This window comes from Rhinatrema bivittatum, chromosome 8 (genome assembly GCF_901001135.1).
Source record: "Rhinatrema bivittatum chromosome 8, aRhiBiv1.1, whole genome shotgun sequence".
NCBI classification, from domain to species: Eukaryota; Metazoa; Chordata; class Amphibia; order Gymnophiona; family Rhinatrematidae; genus Rhinatrema; species Rhinatrema bivittatum.
The window spans coordinates 141,729,580-141,756,633 of NC_042622.1; the positions used below are offsets into that span (position 1 = coordinate 141,729,580).

Sequence of the window (27,054 nt, forward strand, 5' to 3'; positions counted from 1 at the left end):
GGCGAAAATGCCAAAACCACCATTTTATGGCAAGAGTTAGCTGTGAGAATAAATGTTGAACTAGCTGCTTGGTACCTTCCCTCGACCCTAGATGCACTTATTGCCTTGGCCATTTAAATAGATCTGAGATTTAAGAATCAAGCTCAGGAAAGGAAGACCTCCCATCAGGCAGCTCCCATAGCTCCCAAGCTCCTGAATCACTCAGAGTCCACCTCAGAACCGCCTAAGGTTGTTGCCTTCTAAGAGCCCATGCAATTGGGTAACACCTGATTTTTGGCCAATGAAAAACAAAGGCGAAGATGGCCTTTACTGCACTTTGTCAGTTGGTGCCCCAAGAGACTGGTAAACTCTGAAAAATCAAGTCTAGTTGGGAGGACAGTTCTTCACCATCCTGCTTCTTTCCCACAATTGATGGTACCAGTGCCCCTCATGTTTGGGAAATACTCAGTTCAAACTAAAGCTTTAATAGATACTGGAGCTGGGGGCAATTTTATTCAAGACTCATTGTTATGTCAATGTGGCTGCCCTACTATCAACTTTATTACTCCTTGTATTATTTCTTCTATTTTTGGAGATCCCTTGCCTATCAATATGCAGATAGGATCTCACCAAGAAAATCTTCAGTTCTATGTGTTACCTAAGGCATACAGTCCTCTTGAACTTGGACTATCCTGACTTAGGGGGTCATTTATCAAAATGCTATATGGCATTTTCGCATGCAAAAAATGCTTTTAACGCAAGCGAAAATGCCTTTAACGCATGCAAAAGCGCCATAATGCACGGTTATCGCACGTTGCGATGTTTTTGCAAATGCTGTTTTTAGTGGTTTTAAGCTCCTGGACAGCCAGCCTAGCTATCAGCTCTACCTGGGTACATCATTGAGAGAATACTGCACAAATCTTCCATCTTTGGGTGAGTTCACCACTCCTTAGCAATTGCTATGTCAAAATTTGATCTACATGAAGTTTCTCAAGTAACGCTTTGAACATTCCACTGTATTGTGTGCCTGCCAGTTATCTTTTTTTGTTTGCTGGTCTTATTCTTTAAAGAGTTTTTTCTCTTATTTTGCAAATTCTATTCCTTCTCACTCATTCCGTCTATTTGCTGGAATGATTGTTCAAGCTTAAGAATGGAGACTGATAACAAGGCAGGATGCTGGACCGATAAGGCAGGACACTGGGCAGGACAAGGGCTGATCTTCTGCCCAGCCTGACCCCTAGCCCGCAGGTTGGGCTCTGGGGGCCAGTAGGACTCCAGTGCAGTGGCAGTACATGGTGAGTCTGGTTTAGGCAAGGCTGTAGACTGGCTGGTCTAGGCAAGGCTTGAACAAGCTGAACTAGGCAAGGCTGTGGACAGGCTGGACCAGGCAAGGCTGTGGACAGAGACAACTGGAGGAAGAGGATTGGGTAATGGAAAAAGCAAAGGTTACTGATGGGGAAGATAGAGACAGGCCAGGACTGGACGGAAACAGGACTGGACAGACACAAGACGAAACAAGACAGGGATAGTTCAAGACTAGAAAGAGAGGCAAGACTGAACAAGAAACATAAAGATCTAAAGGCAGGGATGTATGAAGCCTGTAGGCCACTAAGCAAGAAGCCTCGGAGGGCACTAGATAAGGAACAAGTGAGAATGAAGGCCTAGAGGCTATAAAGCTAGGCAAGGAGCAGGAAGGCCATAGACAATAAGGCAAGGAGCAGGAAGGTCATAGACAAAAAGGCAAGGAACAGGAAGGCACATAGGCCACAAAGACTAGGCCAAGATAGGCCACAAAGCAAGAAGCAAGTAGGGCCAGAGGCCACAAGGCAAGGACTGAGAACAACAGTAGCCAGGTCAAGGAGCCAAAGCATTGCTGACAGAGGTTTCAGTATCCAGTGACTATGGCAAAAAATACAGAAATAATCCCAATTGTCACCACTAGACTGATTTAAAAATTTCCAAGCTCACCTTGATATGTTGTCTATACATATTAATTATGTGAAGTTCTGTTTGGCACAAAGCAGGTACTCAGAAGGGCATTAACAGTACATTTCAGAGACTGAGATTGTTCCCAACATACCCTGCCTTACAAATGAGGTTCATTGATGTCAACCAGTTTAGAGGCACTGCACCTGCAAGGAGAGGCAGCCATGGAAACTATGAAGTGTCCTCTCATATTGTACTTAATCTTGTGGATGCTGTCATCCTTCTTCCACTATAAGTCCTTCTGGCACAGGCTCTAAGCTGACTATGTGAGTTAGGACTTACGGGGGAGGGGAGAGTGACCCAGCTATCATGGTGGGAGGGATTAGAACAGTGAAACAAAGAATGGTAGGGAAAGTACAGATGGAGGGATTAATAGAAAGTTGAAAGGTAGAAATGTGAAAGTGTAGGAAATGGACAAGAAAAGAGAAGGGTCAATGGTGTAATGAAAGACAGGGAGAAGAAGTGGGGGAAATGGATTGAGAGGTGAAGAAGATGAAGATGACAAGAAGGATAGATAAAAAAGTGATCGGGTGAAGAGAAACAGATAGATACAGGAGCAGAAGAGAGGGAGAAGAAAAGTTAAAATGAAAATGAGAATAGGAAAAGGAGTTTGGAAAAGACAGATGAGATTAAAGCAGAGGACAGACCAAGGATATCACAAGGAAAAAAAATAACATACAACAAAGATAGCTAGAAATTAAAATCATTTTATTTTACAAATCGGATTATTTTTCACATATTATATAGACAATTTATTAATATTTTTGTCTAATAATTGACACATGGCACTATTGTTTTTATTTCCTTCAGTTGCATTTAATATTCACAATTCACAGGCACCAAAAGCTAATTTCGGCATAATTTTTCAAGTAAAGAGGGTTACTCACTGTAACTAACCCCTTATTCCCCCCAAAATAGACTCTCTAATGCCCAATAATGCAGACCTTAGCTCTGTGAGAATGAATAGCTTGGACAGCTGAAGTGTGGACCAAGCGAAAGAGATTTTTTAAAATCAAATGTGGCCAGAATAATAGGTGCACCTTTTATTTCAAGTCAATGTAAAAAAAAAGTTATACCAAGATATATACATATATATATATATATATAACTTTATACAAATCAATTCCTCTTTTACCTTTCATCTTTGGTGATGTCAACTTTGCTGTTTGTACTTCTGCTAGCATTAAGGCCCTAATGTGAAATGATAAATGACCCAGCCACATTGTGAGCCCTCTTGGGACAGGGAAATAATTACAGTACTTTGAAGTGCCGAAAAGCGGAATATAAAAATCAAATAAATACAATTCTAACTCCAAATGTACTTTCACTTCCCTGATCTAACTCTGCCCACTGCTATTTATTTCAGCACTTCAAAGCAGATTACATTTAGGTACGGTAGATATTTCCCTATCCCCAGAGGGCTTACAGTCTAACAGGCCATAGCAATAATCTTGGCACTAATAAATGTGCCACTGGTTTTCAGTGCCCATTTTTAAGACCAAGATTTTTTTTTTTTTAATTCCCGATGCAGTAAACTAATTATATGCTAATGCATCGGAAGATAAAAAAAATGTGTAAAACTGTAAAATGTGCATTCGGCACAGGTTGAATGTGCATTTTAATTAGGAAAGGCGGTGGAGGCATCCCTGGCAGGCTACCCAGATAAATGGCAGCAGCTGCCGCCACCACTTACCCAAATAAATTCTGATTTATCTGTCTATCTAGCAGCAGGAAACAGCCGCTAGAAAACACATAAATCAGTAGTTATACGGTTATCTGCTGTGGATCACTGCTACTTAGCTTTCCCAGTCACCTGATATGATTACTCATAGCCTTCTTATTTGACAGTTTTCAGATCTTGTCCTTTTAATTAATAGATGGCAAATTGATTTTGTGACCTCCAAATACATGATTTTAGCACTGAAGCTCATTTTCCAAATCTTTGACCATTTTTATTTTTTTTTAAGTCTGATGGGGGCAATCTTCAGTTTCCCTGCAGAGGCTGCAGATCCTGATTTAGAAAAGGGAGCAAAGAATGAGGTGATCAAATTTGAAAATGGCATTAAGGTTATTTAAAGCAGATAAAACACAATAGAATGTAGGAACTGAAGAAGGACCTCATCAGACTAGGAACTGGGCATCTAAAGGGCAGATAAAAATAATATGGAAAAGTGCACAGTCATGCACATGGGAAAAAATAATTCCAACTATGAGGGCAAATTTGAATAGCTTGTAATATTTTTTATGTACACGGGCACTTTTAGTCCACGTATATTGCAATCAATTTTCAAAAGGAAACTCACATTGTTCCCCTTTGAAAATCAGTAGCCAAAAAGTATGTGTTTTAAACGCACCTGCACGGGGCACTTTTAGTCCACGTATATTGCAATCAATTTTCAAAAGGAAACTCACATTGTTCCCCTTTGAAATCAGTAGCCAAAAAGTATGGGTTTTAAACACACCTGCACATTTTGTACTGATATTTGTGTGGATGGCAAGAGGCCAGGGGTGGGGGGTAAAATAGAGCGCATAACTTTCAGAGACCGACTAAGAAAAGTTGACACCCAGGGCAAACTAGTAATTGAGCACTCCTCCCCCAGTAATTCAGCACTCCCACCCCCTAATAATTTGGCACCTCTCTCCTTCCCGCAGGAATGAGGGCAGCAACACCATTCCCCCTCTTCTCTCATCTCCTCCCTTGTTACCTCCTTGCAGGCCAGCTGCTGAGAGGTGGAGGGTAGCTGTGCAGGCCCAGTCCACTGCTGCCATACCTCACCTCTCCCTAGGAAACAGGCAGAACGCATGAGTTTGCACACTCTCCTCTCTTCTGTTGCAGGCCCTTGTGGTCTGGTGTGCATGCATTTCTCGCCCTGTCTCAAATGATTCTCCCAGGGTCCTAATGGTTGGTGCCCTGGGAGAATCAGGGCCTGGGAGAATTGTGTGCCTGATTGGATGCCTGTTAATGTGAGCCTTTGTACTTTACAGAGTACCAAGTATGCACATTATTTTGCTCCCTCCAACCTAAATTGGCCCAAAGGAATAACTTTTTATAGTACAGATAAAGCACATGTGTTCTGGACCCTGTATATCATATGTAGCCACACTGAGGAAAGCAATACTCAGCCAAACCAATTTGCCCAAGTAAATGGCTTGTAAAATTACCCTCCAACTGTACATAATGCTGGGATAGGTCCATTACAATTATTAACCAGTTAAGGCTTACTGCTGGGATCGGGGAATGAACAATAAGGAATGGATCTCCTCATTAGAATCTGCTGAGCACTTCTTTCAAGCAACCAGACTTGGCCACTGTCAGAGACAGGATGCTGGACTCAATGGACCCAGTATGGCATTTTTTATGTTCTTATGTGAGTTCTTTTAAGCTCATGTACTATAACATCTTGATTGTTAGTATTTTAGAAGGTATAACCACCTAGGATTCCACTTATTCCAGAATAAATACACACCCAACATGTTAGACAAGCATAAACATACACATCTTAAGTGTGTTGTTGTTGTACACCATTACTAACATGCTATTCCAATACAAATACACACCCAGTATGTTATTCTAGTACACCATTATCAAAACATTTTATTATACAAACACGGTAGGTCTCCATTAGGCCAGAGTATGTTGGTATTTCTGCCCCCGAGGGTTGGAGAGCTCATCAGACATCCTGCTGCACTTGTGTCCTAGCCCTCAGCCCATGCCCCACAGGAATCTTCGAGTCCAAAAGATGGAGAAGATGAGCAGAAGAGTGACACTGAGCATAGTGGCCATCAAGTAAAGGAAAATGCGAAACTGTGGGTTGCGAAAGCAGTGGCATAGGGAGCTGTGGCTGGGAATAGTGGCTGGGTGGGGGTGCACCTGGTTTGGGGACATCTCTGGCTGGCCTCCTTGCTCCATGCCAAGGGTGAGTGTGTACACCGTGGGCTGCCGTGTGAAAAAGCGGGACGTGCGTGAATCTTTGAAACACAGTTGGCGGCCCTCCAGCATGATCTGGTTGGGCTCTAGCCTCAGCTGGGCCAGCACAGCTGAGTTGGTAGGCAAATCCGTAATGGGCTGTTTGGGCTGAAGCACAGTGGGTTGGCGGCATAGTGGGCACTGCAGCCTACTACAGGGCTGGGATACCAGGCTGAGACGGGCCAGGCACTCCAGGCAGAAGCAGTGCCCACAGTCCAGCAGCTTTGGGGTGCGGAATGTATTGTTGTAGGGGCTCCAGCACACAGGGCAGTCAGCCTCAGGCTCCCTGCTTATTCCTTCAGCCATGCTGCAGGCTCAAGTGATCCTCTCCCTTGTCATCTCCCCAGCTCAGCTGTCATGCTCCATGTGCCATGAGGAAAAAGAGATCAGACAAAGGCTCCTGGAAGAAAATTAAAGGCATTGTGATGATTACCTTCCAAGCACTGAATTCCCTTTATTGAACCAATATAATTATTCAAAGATGTGTGGATATATGAGTTTAGCAGACCACATGCAGACACAAAAGTTCAAATGAAATTGAATCATATAAGCAATTTAGGCATTGGAGGAGTCAGCTCCCAAATGGTAATCCTGGGGGATAACGGCTCTTGCCTTGGTACATTGAATTGTGATGTGCCACACGGTTCCATCTTGTTCCCTACTTTTTAATATCTGCTGAGCTCCACTAGCTATTGAAATTCAGAAATTTGATATTTCTTTTCAGTTCTATGCAGACGATTCCAATTATACATCTCTATGAAAACAGAAAACACTAATACCCTGCAGGAGTTAAATTGTTTATCTAACATTAGAACCTGGTTATGCTCTAATAGGAAGCATTTGAATTTTAAAAAGACTAAGTTTATTTGGTTTAGGAGACGGGGGAAGCTAAATAATTTTCCAGAACTGAAGCCGGATGAGATGGCATTACCAGTCCATGCTCAAGTTCGGAGTTGGATTCCATTCTCCTAGGAGCCCCATCTTCTGTCCATTGTTGAAGGGTCGTTTTTTCAGTCATGTAGATTACAACAATCTCCATCCCTTCTTTGAACAACAAGCCTTTATTAGATTAATTCATGCATTCATTTTTTTCATGATTTGACTGTTGGAATTTTTTTCATAGGTTTACCAAAAGAGTCAATTAATCACCTACAACTAATTAAGAGTTTAGCAATAAATTCTAATGAGGGCCGGTCGTAGTGAAAGGCCAGTTTAAAGTTTAAAATTTTAGCGAGGACTTTTAAAACTGTAAAAGGCTTGGCTCTAGCCTCTCACATCTTGATTATGTATAAGCTGTTACAGTTTCTGAGAGCAGAGGATAGGTATTAGAATTTTCAAGATCCTGGGGCAAGAATTAGAAAATTGTGGCAGATTTTGTTTTTAATTCTGCAGCAATTATGTGGCAAATTTGCATAATTTTGCATAAAGATTCATACTTCTGACTCTGGACAAAGTCAATTTTTTATTGAAAATCATTTATGTTTTGTTTTTGAACAGTATACCAGTACAAAATTTACCAAGTACAAAAAAAAATCCAATTTATCAAGAAAAAACATACAAGCTACAAATTTTTAACTGTGAAATGTCACTTTTGTTTTGAAATAAACTAGTGCAATGATTCTTTTATATATAGAGATATAGATCTATCTATCTATCAATAGATAGATAGATAGATATTGATAGATAAGTTGGATAAGTTAAATCAGGCTAAGTTACTTAAACGGCCAGCTTTGAATATTGACCTCACCAGGTTGAAAGGAAATGAATAAAGATTGTCATTTTTCATTACAATTATTATATTTTCTTACTATTTGGACTTCCAAGAGGCTGATAATACTTCCAGATTTGGGCACTATATACAGTATATATAACTTATTTTTTTTTCATTTTAAAGTATAAGTGCATCCCCAGCTGCCAAACATTCAATCCCAGTGATCCCTGGAGCAAGCAATATGTGAAACAAGAATAGCAATTACTGAAGAAAGAAGGAATGCAGGGGGAAATGGGGATATCTATCTATCGATATCTATCTATATCTATCGAGATCTATCTATATAGATATCTATAGATATCTATATAGAGAGAGATTTATTTTTTTTTAGAAAGTCCTTGTCATCTTTCTGAGAATATCAGCTTATGTATGCTAAAAATGCCCTTAGCATGAGCAGTTTACTAGAACAGGTAAATGTAAATCGGTTATTATTTACTCTTTCTGATAATAGGACTAAGGGGCACTCCATGAAGTTAGCAAGTAGCTCATTTAAAACAAATCAGAAAAAATTATTTTTCACTCAGTGCTTAATTAAGCCCTGGAATTTATTGCCAGAGGATGTGGATAGGGCAGATATTATAGCTGGGTTTAAAAAAAAGTTTGGATAAGTTCCTAGAGGAGAAGTCCATAAACTGCTATTAATCAAGTTGACTTAGGAAATAGTCACTGCTGTTACTGGCATTAGTAGCATGGGGTCTACTTAAAGTTTGGGTACTGCCAGGAACTTGTAACCTGGATTGGGCAGAGTTGGAAAAAGGATGCTGGGCTTCATAGGCCCTTGGTATGATCTAGTATGGCAACTTCTTATGTTCTTAAGAAAGATCTGTGTCCATATACTGGGCACATGAAAAGGGGTTGAATTAATACAAATTTGAATCTGGTCAGCAATACTGCCAGTCATCAAGGTGTCTATGAACTGAAATTAATGTATTCTCTGCCGTTACAGACTTCCAAAAACATAACCAAGTCTTGTAGCTGGTGTATGTTTGGCCTATCCTTTTAGCCACTCCTCCTCTCACTCTCCCATCTCCTGCCTTCTACACTTTTGTTCTAAGTACTTTAATTTTGCTTGTTCTGATGTTACTTTGGAATTAGATCATCTCAGCAACTCCTGCAGCTAGCTCTGGGGATCTGTAAAATAGTAAACCCTCTAAAAATAGGGAGGTCAATATTCAAAGTGCATTCAGAGCTATTTAGCTAGATAAGCAGGACTTATGTGGCTAAGCAGCAGCAGCTGCTGAATATGCACCTATGTTCAGTAGCCGCTGCTTAGCCATACGAGTCCTTTATGTGGCTAAAATGTACACACAAAAAAAAATGGGAGTGAACTGAGCGAATTGGGGCAGAGTGAGTTAGATATATTACTTACGCATCTAATACCGATATTTGGAGTTAGGGATATATGTTTAGGTGCCCCAAAGGGCAGATCTAAGTTTAGCAAGGTAGAATTATCCAGCGAAATGCGCACATATACGTGGATATTTAGCGGCTTTTCCATGCCGCTGAATATGCATGGTAACTTAGGCTTGGATTTTCTGAGGTCACAGACCTTAGAAAATCTGGCGGTAACGGGGGGGGCAGGCCTGAGAAATCCGACAGCGATCGCACCTCCGCGGTGCTATCGCTGCCAGCTTTCGCACCCAATAGTGCCATTGTAAAAGGTGGTGCTATTCAGCGCGAAACTGGCAGTGAAAAGGGCCCTTACCTTTTCGCCGTCAGCAACGTCTTCGTGGCGTCCACCCCAGAGCCGCCCCGACTCCTCCCCTTCCGGTGCGGACGCCGCCCAGAACCCACCCCGATCTAGGTATCGCATGACCTCCTTAGTTGGATAAGTTAAATCAGGCTAAGTTACTTAAACGGCCAGCTTTGAATATTGACTTCACCAGGTTGAACGGAAATGAATAAAGATTGTCATTTTTCATTCCAATTATTATATTTTCTTACTATTTGGACTTCCAAGAGGCTGATAATACTTCCAGATTTGGGCACTATATACAGTATATATAATTTTTATTTTTTTTTCATTAAAGTATAAGAGCATCCCCAGCTGCCAAACATCCAATCCCAGTGATCCCTGGAGCAAGCAATATGTGAAACAAGAATAGCAATTACTGAAGAAAGAAGGAATGCAGGGGGAAATGGGGACCAGATATGGATCCTGAGGCTTCAGTCTGAAGTTCTAGGTCTGCAGTTTCGCTCTTTTATTTCATGCAGGGTTGTCACCTTGTGCAGGTCAACTCAAAGAAGCCTTGGTTTCACCCCATTGCATGCAAGGACTTGTAATTCTGATTTCCCTGAGTAAAACAAAACTATAGAGGCTAGATCAGTCTTTTTAGATTAACCTGCATGAGGTGGTGCCAGATTTTGTTTTTTACAAATAGAACGATACAGACCTGGTTTTACTCCATTGCATGCATGGATTTCCCGCATGCATTCAAAGGTGTAAACTCAAGATTGGATCAGCTTGTTTGTAAAAAAAATAAATAAATAAATTAAAAATAAAAAAGAATAAATATGTTTAGTTAGCTAGGAGGCCTAAATGCCCACACTCCTCTGAGGTCTATGGAGCCAGTTCAGGAGTATAGGATTCCTTGATAGGACCAGTAGGAAACTGGCACATTACAATAAGAACATAAGAAATTGCCATGCTGGGTCAGACCAAGGGTCCATCAAGCCCAGCATCCTGTTTCCAACAGAGGCCAAAACCAGGCCACAAGAACCTGGCAATTATCCAAATACTAAGAAGAGCCCATGCTACTGATGCAATTAATAGTAGTTGTAAGAAAATATTACCATGCTTTGCCACACATCGCCATGGTAACACCTCTTTTTCTGTTAAAATGGTATTGTTCTTCTGAGAGTATATTCAGGAAGTCCTCATACTTAAAACACAATTGGTTCCTGAAAACCGAGTCTTAAGTCCGATTGTTGTTATTGCACAATGTTATAAATGGGGTATTGGTTCCAGCACCAGGGCCAAGTACCCTATTTTCACCAAAATGACTTGGAATTTAATAATATACAGTACTGTAAAATGCACAGATATTTTGAACGTTACTTTTTTTGTCTGAAGAGGAAAGTGCCAAGGCATGTCTATAGGACATTGCACTGATACCATGTGCAAGAGAGGTAGTCTGTAGTACTCTTCCTACTGATGTCACTTTGCCAGCCTCATGGTCCCTGTTGGGAGACATTTGTGGTGTCTTAAAGTCAAAATAAGTGTTGTAGTTGGAAACTGGGTATCAATTTAGAAACTCTGTAATTCTGAATTGTTGTAAATTGAAACGTCTTAAATCAAGGACTTCAGATTTAGTTGTCTTAGCTAAAGTGCTCTTTTAAAAATATAGGAGGTCATTTTCAAAGGAGTTAAGGGCTAGATTTTAAAAGCCCTGCGCGCCGGCGCGCCTATTTTGCATAGGCCGCCGGTGCGCACAAAGCCCCAGGACATGCATAAGGCCCGGGGCTTCATAAAAGGGGCGGGAGGGGGTGTGCCCGGGGTCAGGGGGTGGTCCGGGGCGGATCTGGGGGGCGTGGTGACGGTTCGGGGGGGGGGCGGGGGGGGCGGTCCTGAGTCCCCCGGCACTGCAGCCTGTGCCGGGGGATGCCGAGGTGGTGCGCACAAGTTACGCCTGCTTCAAGCAGGCGTAACTTGCACAACAAAGGTAGGGCTGGGGATTTAGGTAGGTCTGGGGGATGGGGTAGATAGGGGAAGGGAGGGGAAGGTGGGGGGACACGAAAGGAAAGTTCCCTCCGAGGCCGCTCTGATTTCGGAGCGGCCTCGGAGGGAATGGAGGCAGGCTGTGCGGCTCGGCGCGCGCAGGCTGCCGATTTTGCGCAGCCTTGCGTGCACCGACCCCGGATTTTATAAGATACGCGCATGTACTTATTTAAGATCTACCTCTAAGTGTGTAAATATAACATACTATTGTAGTAATTTTCAAAATCCATTTACTCAATTAAAGTGCACTAACATGAGTAACTCCTCTGGACAATTCAATGTCTTATATTGTAGCAATTTTCAAAAGCCCATTTAACACGGGTTAAGTGCATTTATGCAAGTAAAACCCAGTTTTACTCGAGTAAAAGCTTTTTAAAATCAGGCCCATAATTTTTAACAAGTCAAACGCATTCAAGAAGCCAGAAAAGTGTCAGGAAGCAAACAGGAAATAGATATGAGGTTACCCTATGGACCCCTAGGACTGATCCAGGCTCCAGTGAGAGCCTTTAGAGCAGGCCTAGATTTTATTTACACCTGCTCCCTGCAGTACTCATTTCATACAGCAGAAATAGGATAACAAATCCCACAGTGTACTGGGATAAGATTTAAAAAAACAGGAATAGACAAAAGTTTCCTACCAGAATCAGAATCACCCACAGCTATGCAACCCTCGATAAAGAATCCCCAAAACATCTTATAAAAAGGGAAATTGTTACATCTAGCAGAACGGTAATGTGGACAATTTTTTTTTTCAAATATTTTTTTATTAATGGACATTTTTATATATGTGTAACTTGATTCTTATCAGGTTACAGATTACTATTGAAAGTTTACAATTTCTTTGTGTCTCCCAATAAAATCATTTTAAAAAGTCCTCCAAGATACCACACTTCAAATGCTTTATTTTTCCATGAAAAACTAGCATGACATTTTCCCTTTCCAAACCAAAAAGCATAAATTTCCATGTACTCAGACAGTAGTGACACCTTACACAGGTATAAAAAGTATGAGTTACTCAAGGGCCCCATGTCAGACTGGCTTTACCCCACTGCATCCACAAACTTGTAAACTCCATTTTTTCTGAGAAACAGCAGGAATTACAAGTCCATAGCCCGTTGGTAATCCCAAACCAAACTAAAAATCATTCCAATTCAGAAAACTTTATTTGCATGACAATTTGTACATGCATGATCAAAATAATACTGGGAAGGGGTATGTAAGGAGAAAACCCGAGAATACCTTAAAAGACCAGCTTCAGAGAACTGGCCTGGTCCACCTTAAACCTCATATAGCAAGGAATCCTGGTCCTGGGTGGGAGGTCCCCAGGAAAGGAGTATAACTAGCCAGGGCAAGGGAAGAGAAGGAAGCTTAGAGAAGGAGAATCCCTCTCCCCCATCCCTTCATCTCTCCCACTGTTAATTTATGCAACTATGTTTTAATTGTTTATTCTCTGTTTGATTTTTGTAAACCGTTATGATGGCTGCACCGAATGATGGTATATAAAACCAAACAAACAAATAAATAAATAAAATTAGTTTGTTGAGAATAGCAGAGCTGCTTTTGTTTTGTTTCTTGTCACAAATCAAGAAGTTTATGAAAGATCTTGCCAGAGTCTAGCCTGAGTCCAGACTCCTCCAAGGTGCCACATATGATGTCAGTCTGGGGATTTCTGAGCTAAGCCTTGCATACGCAGAGAAACCACGCCAAAAGAAGAAAAAGAAAGGGGTATATTTTTTTTGCCATTCTTTTCTTGCTCCCTTATTGGGCCTTGCTGCAGCATCTCCGCCGAAAGTTTAATTTTACAGCTGGCTAAGAAAGATAGCTTTGTCTGGAGTGAGGGATTTATATTGATAGTCAGAGACAAACAGGCAGGGTTTATTTTACCTTTTCCTGCAAGGAGAAAGAGAGTTGTGTTTGAGTGTTCCAGAACGGGGCAGAGCCCTTCAACAAACTTTTATGATACCAGAGTCAGTGGAGCAAGCTGTACAGGCCCTCACTGAAGTGCAGCAGAAAACCTGCGGGGTGGTGCAAACCCGACTGAACAATTTGACCAGCAGCTGGCATTGGTGATCCACCGGCAGACAATACTGAAACAGTTGGCACAAGCAATGCAAACCACGATGACAGAGGCGTGGTCTCCACCTCTGGTCCTGTTTAAGATGACGTTGGTGGAAGACTCAGACATGTTTTTAAAGAATTTTGAAAGATCTGCCCACCTGACGGGTTGGCCAAAAGCCAGCTGGACAACATACCTAGCAAATTACGCCTGGTAATAGCCAAGCAGCTTTTCAAGCGGCCAATCCCAATGGGAGAGCCACTTATTTCGCTGTCAAAACCATCATACTAGAAAGAGTGGATTATATGACAGAGACCTACCAGCAGCAGTTTCGAAGGAGTACCCTACAACCCAGGAAAACTCCACACAGACTTTTCCATCAGCTTAAAGATGCCAGATAGAAATGGCTACAGCCATAGGTAAAGACAAGCCAAGAGACAGCCTGTCAGGTCCTGCTGGAGTAGTTCCTGGATGAGCTGGACTGAACTATGCAGAATTGGGATGGCGACAAGCAGGGCTCACCCTGGATAAAGCATTGGAAGTGGCGAATGCCTTTATCAGGCTCAACTGATGCCAGAAGTAGAGCGAAGATTAGAATGGCAACCCACACAGGCTTCCTATTGCAGCAGTGAGAGTATGGAACCCAAACAACAGTCCCCCAGAGCAGGACAGCTCTGCCTTTGAACTTAGAGCAAACCATCAACGTCCTCCGCTTATTTCAACTGTGGAGACTGCACATCTTGTGGAAGCGAGGCCACTTGGCCAGGGACTGTCACTATGAAAGAAGCGAACTGATGGAGGTCAGCTTGGTGACTCAACCAGCATCGAAGGTTAAAGTACCCACTAGCAAAGGAAAACCTCCCATGGAAGGATGGTCGCCATTTTAGAAGGTGCCTGCCCAAACAAGTAATGAGATTATAGATGTTTTCTCTTTTTTCTCACTTTGTGCTGGGCAGCATAAAGAGGAACATTGCCTGTATGGTAGGGAAGAGAATGAGGAAACCTTTGTAGGATGTGTGGAAGTACAACAAGTGCAGTGACTGCGAGCCTACTCCTACTGTAAAAAAGAAGATCATGCTGACAAGGACTGCCTATGGCTTGCAGACCTAGAATGCAAATGTAGGCTAGAGAAGCAGAGCAAGAGACAGCGCAGTCTACTGAAGAAGGCGAATGATGAACCATTTGTAGGAACTGTTGAAGTCAAAACAGAGTGAGTCTACAGCAAGTCCAGAGCAAGTCTAGAGCGGAAGACATGTTATCAAGGATTGTCCCTATCATGAAGCTGAAGAGTGGGGACGCAAATAGGCATGGACTTTTGTGAAGATGCAAAGCTGTAATTTCGTAGATGGTCCATATGGGGAACTTTCTAAATTTGTGAGCCCTGTTGAATTGGATGACTGTCTGACACAAGCCAAGATCGATTCAGAGTGCAGCAAGACATTCATTAAGGAGGAGTTAGCTCAAAGATTACATATCAACTAAGAGAAGAAAGCAACACTTGCTTGTATGCATGGGTATCAGCCAAAATACCCCACCTACTAGGTGGTGCTGGCAGGGCAAGCAGGGTAGAGTTAGAAGTACTTCTTGAGTTCCCCTACTCAGTGGTCCTGGGGTGTGATAATCCCCACTGTAAGTCTCTTTGGACCTGACTTATTGCTGGCTTAACCAATGCTAAAGGAGACCAACCTGTGAATCCTTAACTGATTAGAAAGCCCTTGTGTAGGAGGGGGAAGGAAAACAGAGATGCATGCTTAGGAATATACCCCTAATAAGGCAAGCACTCAACCTGACAGGTTTGAGCTAAGGGGGAGGGGATGAGAAGGGGTATATACAGGGGAAAACCCCAGAGCACCTTAAAAGACTGGTTCCAAAGAACTGGCCCAGTCCATCTTAAACTTAATACAGCAGGGGGTCCTGGTCCTGGGTAGAGGTTCCTGGGAAAAGAGTTTAACTAGCCAGGCCCAGGAGGCTCAGGGACCCTAGGGAAAGAGAATACTGCTGAACTACTACATTTGTTGAACTGCAAAGAATAGCAGAGCTGCTTTTGTTTATTTCTTGTCACAAGTAAAGAAGTTTATGAAAGATTTTGCCAGCTTGAGTTTGTTCTCTGGCTACCCCAAGACACTCACAATGCCACAAATACAAAAAGGTGATTAAAAGAAGAGAAACAAAAAATACGATAGATTTTAATGATAATAAAATGAAATTTCTGATGAACTACTGGGGAAACCTACACAGCTAGTGAATTTCACTTTTTTGCACAATGCAAAACAAAGCAAACTACCCGCAAACCCCATTCTTCCCAGCTAACGCAACAGATTTAGACTTTTCTGAAAACAAAGAATCTGCACCGAATCTTTTATGTGGCCACGGAAGCTGCAGATAGAGAGGACCGTGCATTTTCAAAAGCTCGAAAGGGAAAGTCTGGACCCAGTAAACAGCTATTAAGCAGGAGGCTTATTTTCTGCAACTTTCTATAATTTATTTATTTATTTTTTTTTAGAAACAGCACCAAAAGCTCTCTCCTCCCACCCCTAGCACACAAACCAATAAAGAATCAAAACATTGGAAATGGAATCCTGACAACTTACCAGTTCCGTGTTCATGTCTGTGTTTCTGCTTTCCTTCCTGTGCCCTCTCTCCTGCAGGCTGATATCATGGCAGGCAACCGCAGTACACCTGCGTGTCCAGACTCCTCCTGAGACAAAGAGGGACCCTCAATGGCAGGAAAAGACAAAGAGGAGCAGGAAGAGCCGCAGCCGCCTGTGTCTCCACTTTCAGCTTCTGTCGCCCTGGCCAAGCACTGCACTCCTATCAGACCCGGGGACTTTGACTCCTTGCCGCACAGCCTGGAGGCAGCAGCCAGTTTCCATGGGAGCCACCAGCGAGCATTCACCTGACACCTGCGAGTGGAGGGGGTGAGGTGGCAGCAGGTACACACACCCTGAATGCAGCCAGGAGACAAAACCCAGCTAGCAGTGATGTGATAATGATACCAGTTTCTTACCAAGGGGCCCCTTTTCCATTACCAGTGTTTCTTTGCAAGGATCTGGCCTGTTCTGCTTCAGTCAGTGAGATACATCTGTATTCATATACACAGAAAAATGCCTGTGCATATATTGACCATATGGTAACCAACACAAAAAGAGTTGGAATTAGCACAAGTTTGAAACTTGTAAGGTCAAGGCTTCCCTAGTTCTCAACCCATTGCTCTAATCACTAGGCCAGGGATAAAGCTTTGATGGCTGGGGCTACTGCTCACAAGTTTTAAACTTTTGCTAATTCAATCCCTTTACATAGAAACATAGAAATGATGGCAGAAAAGGACAAAATGGTCCATCCAGTCTGCCCAGCAAGCTTATGGTAGTAACTGCTGGGCATACAAGCCACCTTTATCAGTTTCCTGGTCTGTCAAAGTTCGATTCCCCATTACCTCTTGCCTTTGAAGCAGAGAACAATGTTGGAGTTGCATCAACAGCATTAAGGCTTATAGGTTAAGGGTTGTAATAACCGCCGTATCAGCAAGTTACTCCCATGCTTATTTGTTTTCCCAGACTGTGCAATTCACAGTCCTTGTTGTTTGCTGTCTGAATCTAATTCCCCTTTTCCTCTTTTCCCCCTGCCCTTGAAGCAGAGAACAATGATGGAGTTACATCAACAGCATAAAAGCTTATTGGTTAAGGGTGGTAACTGCCACACCAGCAAAACACCCCCATGGACTTTTTTCTTCATTCCCATCCTCTAGCCATAAGACAGGGATGGCGAACTCCAGTCCTCGAGGGCCGCAAACAGGCCAGGTTTTCAGGATATCCACAATGAATATGCATGAGAAAGATCTGCATGCACTGCCTCCATTGGATGCCAATCTTTCTCATACGTGCTCATTGTGGATATCCTGAAAACTTGGCCTGTTTGCAGCCCTTGAGGACTGGAGTTCGCCATCTCTGCCATAAGAGATTCACAGTATTTATCCCATGCCCCTGTGAAATTTTACTGTTTTTGTCTTCACCACCTCCTCTGGAAGGGCATTCCAGGCATCCATCACCCTCTCCATGAAGAAATATTTCCTGATGTTTGTTCTGAGTCGTCCTCCCTGGAATTTCATTATGTGACCCCTAGTTCTACTGATTTCTTTCCAACGGGGAAGATTTGTCAAATGTGTATCATTAAAACCTTTCAGATATCTGAAGGTCTGTATCATATCTCCCCTACACCTCCTCTGCTCCAGGGTATACATATTTAGGTCCTTCAACCTCTCATTTGAAGGAGACCCCCCACCATTTTGGTCACCTTTCTCTGGACCGCCTCCATCCTGTCTCTGTCCCTTTTGAGATACTGTCTCCAGAACTGAACACAGTACTCCAGGTGAGGCCTCACCAAGGACCTGTACAAGGGGATTATCAGCTCCTTTTTCTTACTTGTTATTCCTCTTTCTATGCAGCCCAGCATTCTGCTGGCTTTAGCTATCACCTTGTCATATTGCTTTGCCATCTTCAGATCGTAGACACTATCACCCCAAGGTCCCTTTCTTGCTCTGTGCACAGCAACCTTTCACCGCCTATCACATACAGCTCTTTTGGATTACCACACCCCAGATGCATGACTGCACATCTTGGCATTGAATCCCAGCCTCTATAGCTTCACCCACCGTTCAGGCTTCCTTAAATCACGTCTCATTCTCTCTACTCCTTCCGGCGTGTCCACTCTGTTGCAGATCTTAGTATCATCCACAAATAGACAAACTTTACCTTCTATCCCTTCTACAATGTCGCTCACAAAGATATTGAACAGAACTGGTCCCAACACTGATCCCTGTGGCACTCCACTTAACACCATTTTCTGTTCAGAGCAGGTTCCATTTACCATCACATGCTGTCTTCTATCCGTCAACCAGTTTGTAATCCACGCCACCACCTTGGCACACACTCCCAAGCTTCTCATTTTATTCAGATACAAGAATTTAAGTAGGGGATACTAGGAAATTCCCCCAGCAAATCACTGCCAGGCAGCCTATGCAAGAACCTGTCCAGCTGTTATGTGCCCTGTTGAGCTGTAGCATTTCTAGGGCACGTACAGCAAAGCCGCAAATCCTTTCCCCCACCTCTGAGGCTGATGCATGTCCCTGGTGGGACTCTGACACAGGCTGCATATCTGCTCTCTCGTCTCTCCGCTAATATTTGTTTCTGAGATAATCTGATTTTTCTAACCTCTCAGACACTTTATCTTATCTTTTTTTTTTCTCAATTCCATTACGTGACAATTCTTGAGACTTCTATCACCATCACTTGTTTTAAAATACTCTTCATGCACGTATGTCGCATATCTGAGAGAGACTCTTTATAGGGCTCAGCCTGACACTCAATATATGCACTATTGTAAGGGGGCACTTTGATTCAGGATGAGTTTTCAGGAGATGGGTTGGTGTTGGGGGGGGGGGGGTGTGTTACAGAAACATTCAGACGTATTCATTACAAAATTGACATTAAAGAATTTTAGACCTTATAAGTGATGAAAATCCTAACAAAAGGAGTTGATTTGTACACTGCAGTCTCTGCTAGCTGCATTGTACAAATCAACTCCTTTTCATCACTTATAAGCATTAAAATTCTTTAATGTCGTCAATTTTGTAATGAATACCTCTGAATGTTTCTGTAACATCACCCACCAAACACTGAATCAAAGTGCCCCCTTACAATGGTGCATGTATTGAGTGTCAGGCTGAGCCCTATAAAGAGTCACTCAATCAGATATGCGACATACGTGCATGAAGAGTATTTTAAAACCTATGCGTATACTTTTTAAAATAACGTGTATCTTTGCACACAGGTGCGGCCCTTTTAAAATCTACCCGATTATGTGTGTTTATGAGAGCCTGTACGTGAAACACAGGCTTTCACAAACATGGTTACTTACACAGACACACACACAAGCAGGCTCCCAATCTCACTCTCTCTCACAGGTACACATACACAAACAGGCTCCCAATCGCTCTCTCTCACAGGTACACACACACACACACAACAAGCAGGCTCCCAATCTCTCTCTCACAGGTACACACACACACACACCACAAGCAGGCTCCCAATCTCTCACAGGTACACACACACACAACAAGCAGGCTCCCAATCTCTCTCTCTCTCTCTCTCAGGTACACATACACAAGCAGGCTCCCAATTTCTCTCTCACACACACACACACTTATTAACAGACATGCTCACACACAAGCTCTCTCATATGTTCTTTCTCTCCTGTATGTTCCTGAATGCTCTCTCCCTGGGATGTGCATGCAGTATCAGCTACCTCCTTGGATCCATGCAGCATCACTCACATACCACAAGCTCACACACACATACAACCTCTCACATATGCTACTGTTCACACAAACTCTCACACTGACTCTCTCCCCACAAATGTGCATTTTGACGACAGCAGCAGTCTCGTCTCTTTGGCCCTGCCTCCAGTGCGTTAGCCACCTCTCTTCCACCACATAGATTGACCTTCACTCTTTGGCTGCGCAACCTGGGCTCGACACAGTAACATTTTCTCTTTCACTGTTCAGCCTGGACTCCACCGGGAACCTTGTATCTTCAGCCATGTAGCCCAGGCCCATTCAGTAGCCTTCCCTTTTCAGCCATATAGCTGGGCCCAATGCAGCAGTTTTGTGTCTTCAGCCATGGAGCCCAGGCCTGCTCAGCAGCCTTCTTTCTTCAGCCTGGACCCAGCTGGGATTGAAAAAAAATAGTGGAGCTGCTGAAACTCGGGGCACTGAGTTTGAGATGCAGGGCACAGGCCACATGTGCCTAGTGCTAATGATGCCCCTGCTGCAGTGCAACACTATCGTAGGAGAAAGAAGGGGTGAAGGGAGACCATCACGGTACAGTAGGGATCTTGCTGTGTGCCGAGGCACAATGATTAAGAAGCTCTGCCCTAAAACACCAATACACCTTTTGGGATGTGCAAAATGAAAAACAGAACAAGATGGTCTGCTACAGATCTCTACACAGGAACTACACACTTGTAGAATCCCTTGCCGCAGTTACATACGCAGAACATGGACAGACCTTCACCTAAAACAAAAAAAGGGACCAGAAAATAGAACCAGAAACACGCAGAAAAAAACTGAACTGGAACTCCCAAGAATCCAGAGGCTTTGAGCAATTTAGTATAAGATAAAGAGAAACAGAAATTAATTTTCTCTTGCACTTTGCAAGACACAAAACTAGAATCTCTAAAAATTGAAAATAAAATATTTTTTTTATACCATTGTTCTCTGGGCATTTTTTTTTTAATAATTAGATTGTTTTGCTTCTCTTTTCCACTTTCTTGTTGTAGTCTTCCCCAGGATTTCATACCATTTTTCATTTCTTCTCTCTCCTCCTATCTTCCTCCCTTGCTTCACATATCTCTGACATTGATCTTTCCCAGTCATATTGTTTTCCCTTTCTATCCACTCATAGCTATATTGTATCCCTTATTCTCCCCTTCTCTCACCCTCCAGTCCATTGTCTCTCTTTTCACCTCTCGTCTCCCCACCAGCTTTTCATCTCATCGCCCCCTTTCCCCAGCCTCCTACTCCCCCTCTGTTTTTCACCCACTCTCTAGTCCCCAACTTCCCCCCTTTTTACTTATCTCATGGCTCCTATCATGATACTGGCTCTGTGGCAGCAGGAGATTGTTGTGGGCGTGGACCCTTGGACCAAGGTGGAGTAGGTGCAATCCGTATGGAGGAGCCTCGCAGGAACCCACTGAAGGCTGGCAGAGCTGGCTGTGGCAGAGGCTCAACTGGAGCTTCACCTATACCAGCTTTCGTTCCATTAAGGTTGAGCCCTCAGATGCTGGGGTCAGCAGGGCTTAGGCACAGGCCTCTGTTGACTAGGTGGAAGTCCGTGGAGATGGCTGAGCCACAGGCCAGGGTCGGCTAGGTTTTGGCATAATCAGAGACCGGCATTGGTCAAGGCAGGCAGCATTCAGATGAGTTCAGGAGTCAGGCAGAGGTCGAGGCAAGCTGAGTTCAGGTGCAGTCATAGGTCAGGCTGTAGTCAGAAGCAAGCGGAGTTCATGCATAGTCAAGTCAAGTAAGCTGAAGTCAAAACCAGAGATCTATCCGAGGAAAGACAGGACAGGAAGGCAGGCAGGGAGGCATGAAACAGCACAGGCAAGCAGGAGACACAGAAGACACTGAACTGAAGAATGACCACGGGACAAAGATGAGACTAAGACAGGAACAAAGATCAGGGACTGCCAAGACAAGGATCAGGAATAAAGGAACACTGGAATCTAGGAACAGATGCAGGAACAGTAATTTTTACTGAGGTAACTTGCTCTACTCAATGGTAGTGGACGTATTGCTGAGATGAAGAAGTCCAGATTTGGAGGCCTTTTATAGGCCTAGCTGGCTGATGTCATTAATAGGGGCCACAGGGAGCTCCAACCATGGTCCCTTTAAGTTCGGGACTGAGGTGCACCTAAGGTTGCCTGTGATGCACAGGAGTCAGCAGTGGCGTTGGCTGCAAGTGGCATTGGCCGCAAAGAAGACAGTGGCGACGTCAGACGAAGGCCCAGACAGCAGTGGTGAGCGACAGCAGTGGGGGTTCACAGAGGAGGTGAGGGCTGCAGCTCACAAGGTTAGACCGGTGGACTGCCAAACGCAACAGAGATGACTTTGTTCAAACACTGATCCTGCTGCCAGCTTACACAGTATATTTATGCAACACATCAGATTGGGCAGAGGTTCAAGCAGTCTTTGCCTGATTCAATGCCTAAAACTGGGAGGGCAAGCCTTTTTGGGGTGGTACTTGCCACCCCTTGCCACTCCGTAGCAACGCCTAAAGAGAGGAGAAGAGTTTTATAATAATTTGGAATGCTTATAGCATTTTTTCACTTTTATGTACAATAACCCCTACCCAAGAAAGTTCCCAATCTAAGAGGGAACATCAGGCAAGATCACAAGGAGTTTCAATTAAAGAAGTGAGGTTCAAACCCTTGCTTCCCTGGTTCTCACGCCATTGCTTTAACCTCAAGGCTGCACCTTATGTGATCATTCAGTTAATTCATAATATTCTCTTCACTAACAGTAAGACTACATGATCCATAAGAGGCAGTCCACCCCCCCCCCCCCTCCCCATTACGAGAGTCACTGCCTCCAGAGCACAGGGCGTTCTCACTTCATTTCCTCACCAAAAACCTAAGAGGCAGTGAATCTAGCAAGGAGACAGATAGTGCATATGGTTTATAAAAACTGATTTGGTGTATATCAGAACCAAATATCTACCTTGTGCTTTCTTTTTCACTATGTTTAAAAACAATAAAAATCATTCAGACATTGATATTGGTGAGGCAAGGATTCCCATCAGTCACATGTAAAGGATGGCTAAGTAAATCCATGCAAGCAATTATGGTGAATAAGGAGGACAACCAGTTCCTGTTTTTGGCCTTGGCCTCTGTGTTTTTTAAGTGAATGTGTTTGCACTTTCCTGCACTCCTCCACTCAATGCATATGGCTTTTAATTCATGCAAACTCGAGGAGACCTGCCTTCTGCATTATCCCCTGCAGCTCCTCTCCTGCCATGCTTCGCAGATGAATCTCTGCAGGGGTCATGCCTTCCCCAGTAACAGCCACTGGCTCTGTGGCTGCTGGAATACGCAAGATGCTGTGGAACTGCTAGGGCTGCCAACTTTTCCATAGACCAGGCCTGGACATGCAAGGACTGGGGGGTGCCACTCCCCTCTTCTCATTTGCATAAAATCAAATCAAATCTAAAAGTGTTAATATAATAAGCTCATAATAATATGAATAAATATTTCAAAGCAACCACGAGTAGAATAAAACCAATAAATGAATACCAAACTTCTCCTGCCTTTGGGCTTCTACCTCATTGAGAACCTGCCCTAAATGTACTACAGCACCTTGCACCTTTATTGTGTTAAAACTATTTTCCAGTCATGGTTATTCCTTTATCATATCTTGTCTAATCCATTTATCAGAGTGCTAGCACACTGGCTGAGAGACATGGACCCTTGCTTCCTCACGTCCTGGTACAAGTCCTCTTTAGAGGGAGCTGATAGGTGTTGCTGCTGCATGCATGATTGATTGCAGGGACTGTGAATGTTGCTTTCCCAGCAATTTCCAGTCCTTGCTGATCTGAGGAACAAAGAACCTGCTCCAGGAGCTGAACCAGTGCTGTACCCTATTGAGCCAGCCCCTGACAGCTTGCATTTTAAACTTGAATTAGCCTTATAAACCTATCATCTCTATCCAACTAGTTTGTGGGTTTTGGTTTTTTTTTAAACTATTTTACATTTTTTGTTCAGTAATTGCATAATGTTGCATGCTGATTTTATTACTGCAGAAGTCCAAAAGACAGATCTACACTTTTGTGCCATTATTCAAGCCAATCAAAAATTATGAAGGGTAGAAATCAAAATATTAAATTTAAGATAACAGCTAGTTAGAACTGTAAAACCATAGATACAGTAGATGAAGTTTAGTAATCTGGTTAACCAAGATTCTTTCCAGTGTACTAGGACTGCTAATAATAAAGATGTAGTGTGCAGTAATTTGCACTGAAATGACAGACAGCCGATTCCCAACAGATATCTTGCTTTCTCTAGAATTAATAGCAACAAATGTCTACTCAGTTTTCAAATTCTAGCTACAAAATAATTAGCTTTTTACCTCTGTAAGATTCTTCTCCTTTGGTTTGAAATGTAATTCAAATTATGAGCATTTCTCGCAGGAGTGCTTGGAAATAGTCCTCAAAAAGTATGTTTCAAAACATCCTGCTTCATCTGATAGACTGGAATTCTTGGTGTCTTGCCATTTCCTGCTGGAGCTCCAAGAACAAGCTGATATACAACAATATTTAATAAGTTGATATTGGTATTTGCTGAAATGAACATTAAGGTCGCAGTCTTTTAAGTACCTCAGAATTCATGCTAAATAGGTCATTCAGATTAAATATTATTAGCAGACTAAGGCTCAGCTGTTGTGCAGTTGATGTTTCCACAGACAAAAATTAGACACCATCCATACAGGCAAACACATTGGACAAGTTAGGGGAATGCACAAAATTGAATGATTTTTACATGATCAGTGATATACTGTCAGCTTCTTATCAAGGGGCTCTCTCCAGCTTTGTTTCATTTGGTGATGCCTTCCCTTTCATAAAACTATTTAACCCTTCACCACTGACATGACATAAAAAAAAAAATTGTACATCAACTTTTTCTATTGAACTTTATTTATAATATCTTATATCAAATCCCAAAATAATCAAATATTTATTTACTAAAAACACAAGAATAAAAAAGCACCAAAAAATTATAGTATATATAAATAAATTAACCAGTATAAAATTTAGAGCACCTGAAAAGTAAATTAACCCAAATAGATAAAACCATGAAACACTTGGGAAAATAGCCATGCTGTAACCAATTTTCCCCGAACAGATCTGGTTAGACTCCTCTATAACTTCAAACCAATAGAAGAAAATGATTTGGCCTTATTACCTGACAACCAAGCTGTATAGAATAAATTAATAATTGAAAATTACATTCCAGTTACAGGATTCTTGTCAGATTGAAACCTTTTACTTCAGCTGCATAAAAATTATCTAAAACTTTCATAGATCCCTTCTTCAGATGTTATATTCAAGACCACACTTGCATCTGAAGACAGGACACAAGAAGGTCCATATTCAGACACAGTCCGGCTAGCAAAGTTAGCCAGATAAACTTATTTGGCTAACTTTGGAGGTATATTCAATAGTGAAACCGCAGTCTCTACTGCATTGTACAAATCATCTCCTCTTGTTGGTACCTTTAATCGATTCAATTGATAGAAATTCATTAGTCATATCAAATTTGTAGTCAATTCTTCTGACTATATATGTTTAGCCACCCCCTCCCATTTCCACCCTGAGTTGAAAGTGTCCCCTGTTTACGGTGGTATATATATAGAGAATGCCACATTGACTCTATACAGTGGTCTCTCTCTCTATGTTGTGGTAACTCTACAATTTGCCTAACCATGCCCATTTATTTTTTATTGCAGGAGCTATTTCTGCTATATTTATAGCTAACTTATAGGGTCATTTATTAAATCGCGATAAGCACCATAACGCATGGTGCGATGCAAATTTTTAAAAGGGGAAGGATTGGGGAGGAGTCTGGGGTGGGATTTCTGAAAACGTAGGCTGGCTTTGTGAAGCCATAATGCACAATATTGCACAGTTTGTTTTTTTTTTCCAAGATACTTTATTAAACAAAATCGTTCAGCACAACACTTTCAAAGAGTACAAATGTACACAATACAGTTGGTCCAACCGTGCGGAACATACATGAAAACACCATATACAACAGGTTTTGACTTTTTCGTAGTGGTTACAGCCCATCCCTTCCCCTATCCCCACTCCCCCCCCCCCACCCACCCCTTCCCCTCCCCACATTGCCGCCTGGTGATACAAACACACAAACAAATATTGTAAGTACAACATTTTATAGCCACCCATGATAAACCTCCTGACCGTTAAGGAAAAATGCAGCAGAAACAAAGAAAAAGAGAAAAGAAAAGAAAACAATCAAAAAAGTCCACCTCAAGAGCATCAGTATACTCGTAATGAACTCATAGCCTTAGGTCCCAACAGTAGGAGCAACAGGTTCTACCAACGGAAATAGTCGTTGAGTGGCCTCAGAAAGATGACTGCAGAAGACCTGCCAGATATCACGAAATAGACCCTTTTTCTTGCGGGAAAAAGTCTTGTAAAGTGATCCATATTCCATTTGGTAGAGATTAGACATTTGCGCATTCCATAATAAGTAATCTGGAGGAGTATCCTCCACCCACTTTAATAGGATACATTTTTTAACAATCAAGCACACTTTGGAGAAAAAAAGAATGTTATCATGATTTAGCGAGGATTCACCTGAGTCAACGTTTAACAAACAGAATGCCATTGACCATTGTATCCGTGTGGAAAACATATCAGAGACCTTCTTTCTAACCTGTTCCCAGAAAGCTTGGATGAGTGTACAGTCCCACATAGTGTGGATAAATGTAGCTGATCCGACTGAGCATTTAGAGCACACTTTAGACCCAACAATACCCATATGAAAAGCTACCAACGGGGGAAAAACAGCCTGATGGAAAATTTTCAATTGAAGTTCTCGTAGGTAAACATTATTTGTTATTTGATATATAGACAAATAGCTCTCCCTTAACATTAATTCGTCAAGTTCTTCCGCAATAACAGCTCCCCATTTTTGTAATAGTTGAGCAAAGGTGGAGTAGGGTGTTATATTTTGGCAAAACTTGTATAAGAGAGATAACGACCCCTGTCTCCCCCCATATACCTTTAGAAGAAGTGCATATGCGGGATTCTCTAGAGGCCCTTGGGTTGACCGTAAAAATTTAGTGACAAAGGCTCGCAACTGAGCATAACCTAAATAATACCTAGGGGAGATCCCCAGCTGTGCTTGTAGGACCTCAAATGATACCAACCCCCCTGACTGGGAATCCAAAACATGGCCCAAAAGAACCTCCCCTGTGGACACACTGCGCCCCAAAAACATAGAGTCAA

At 42.6% G+C, this 27,054-nt stretch overlaps 1 protein-coding gene across 2 annotated transcripts; it reads right to left on the reverse strand.

The window, feature by feature from the left end:
* Positions 1-3,144: 3,144 nt before the first annotated feature.
* RNF183 (ring finger protein 183) lies at positions 3,145-24,239 on the reverse strand. 2 transcript variants are annotated; one of them, XM_029613606.1, is made up of 2 exons: positions 24,153-24,239; positions 3,145-6,332 (listed from the first exon to the last, which is right to left on the reverse strand). In XM_029613606.1, the coding sequence occupies exon 2, from the start codon at positions 6,236-6,238 to the stop codon at positions 5,669-5,671; it is 570 nt and encodes a 189-aa protein (XP_029469466.1). In that variant the 5' UTR covers positions 6,239-6,332; positions 24,153-24,239; the 3' UTR covers positions 3,145-5,668. The 2 variants fall into 2 exon arrangements, with proteins under 2 accessions (XP_029469466.1, XP_029469465.1); XM_029613605.1 differs by lacking the exon at positions 24,153-24,239 and adding an exon at positions 16,069-16,339.
* Positions 24,240-27,054: the final 2,815 nt, after the last annotated feature.

What these genes read in the sequence shown, in the direction of transcription:
- RNF183 (XM_029613606.1), bottom strand. Translation starts at nt 6,238, where the DNA reads ATGGCTGAAGGAATAAGCAGGGAGCCTGAGGCTGACTGCCCTGTGTGC.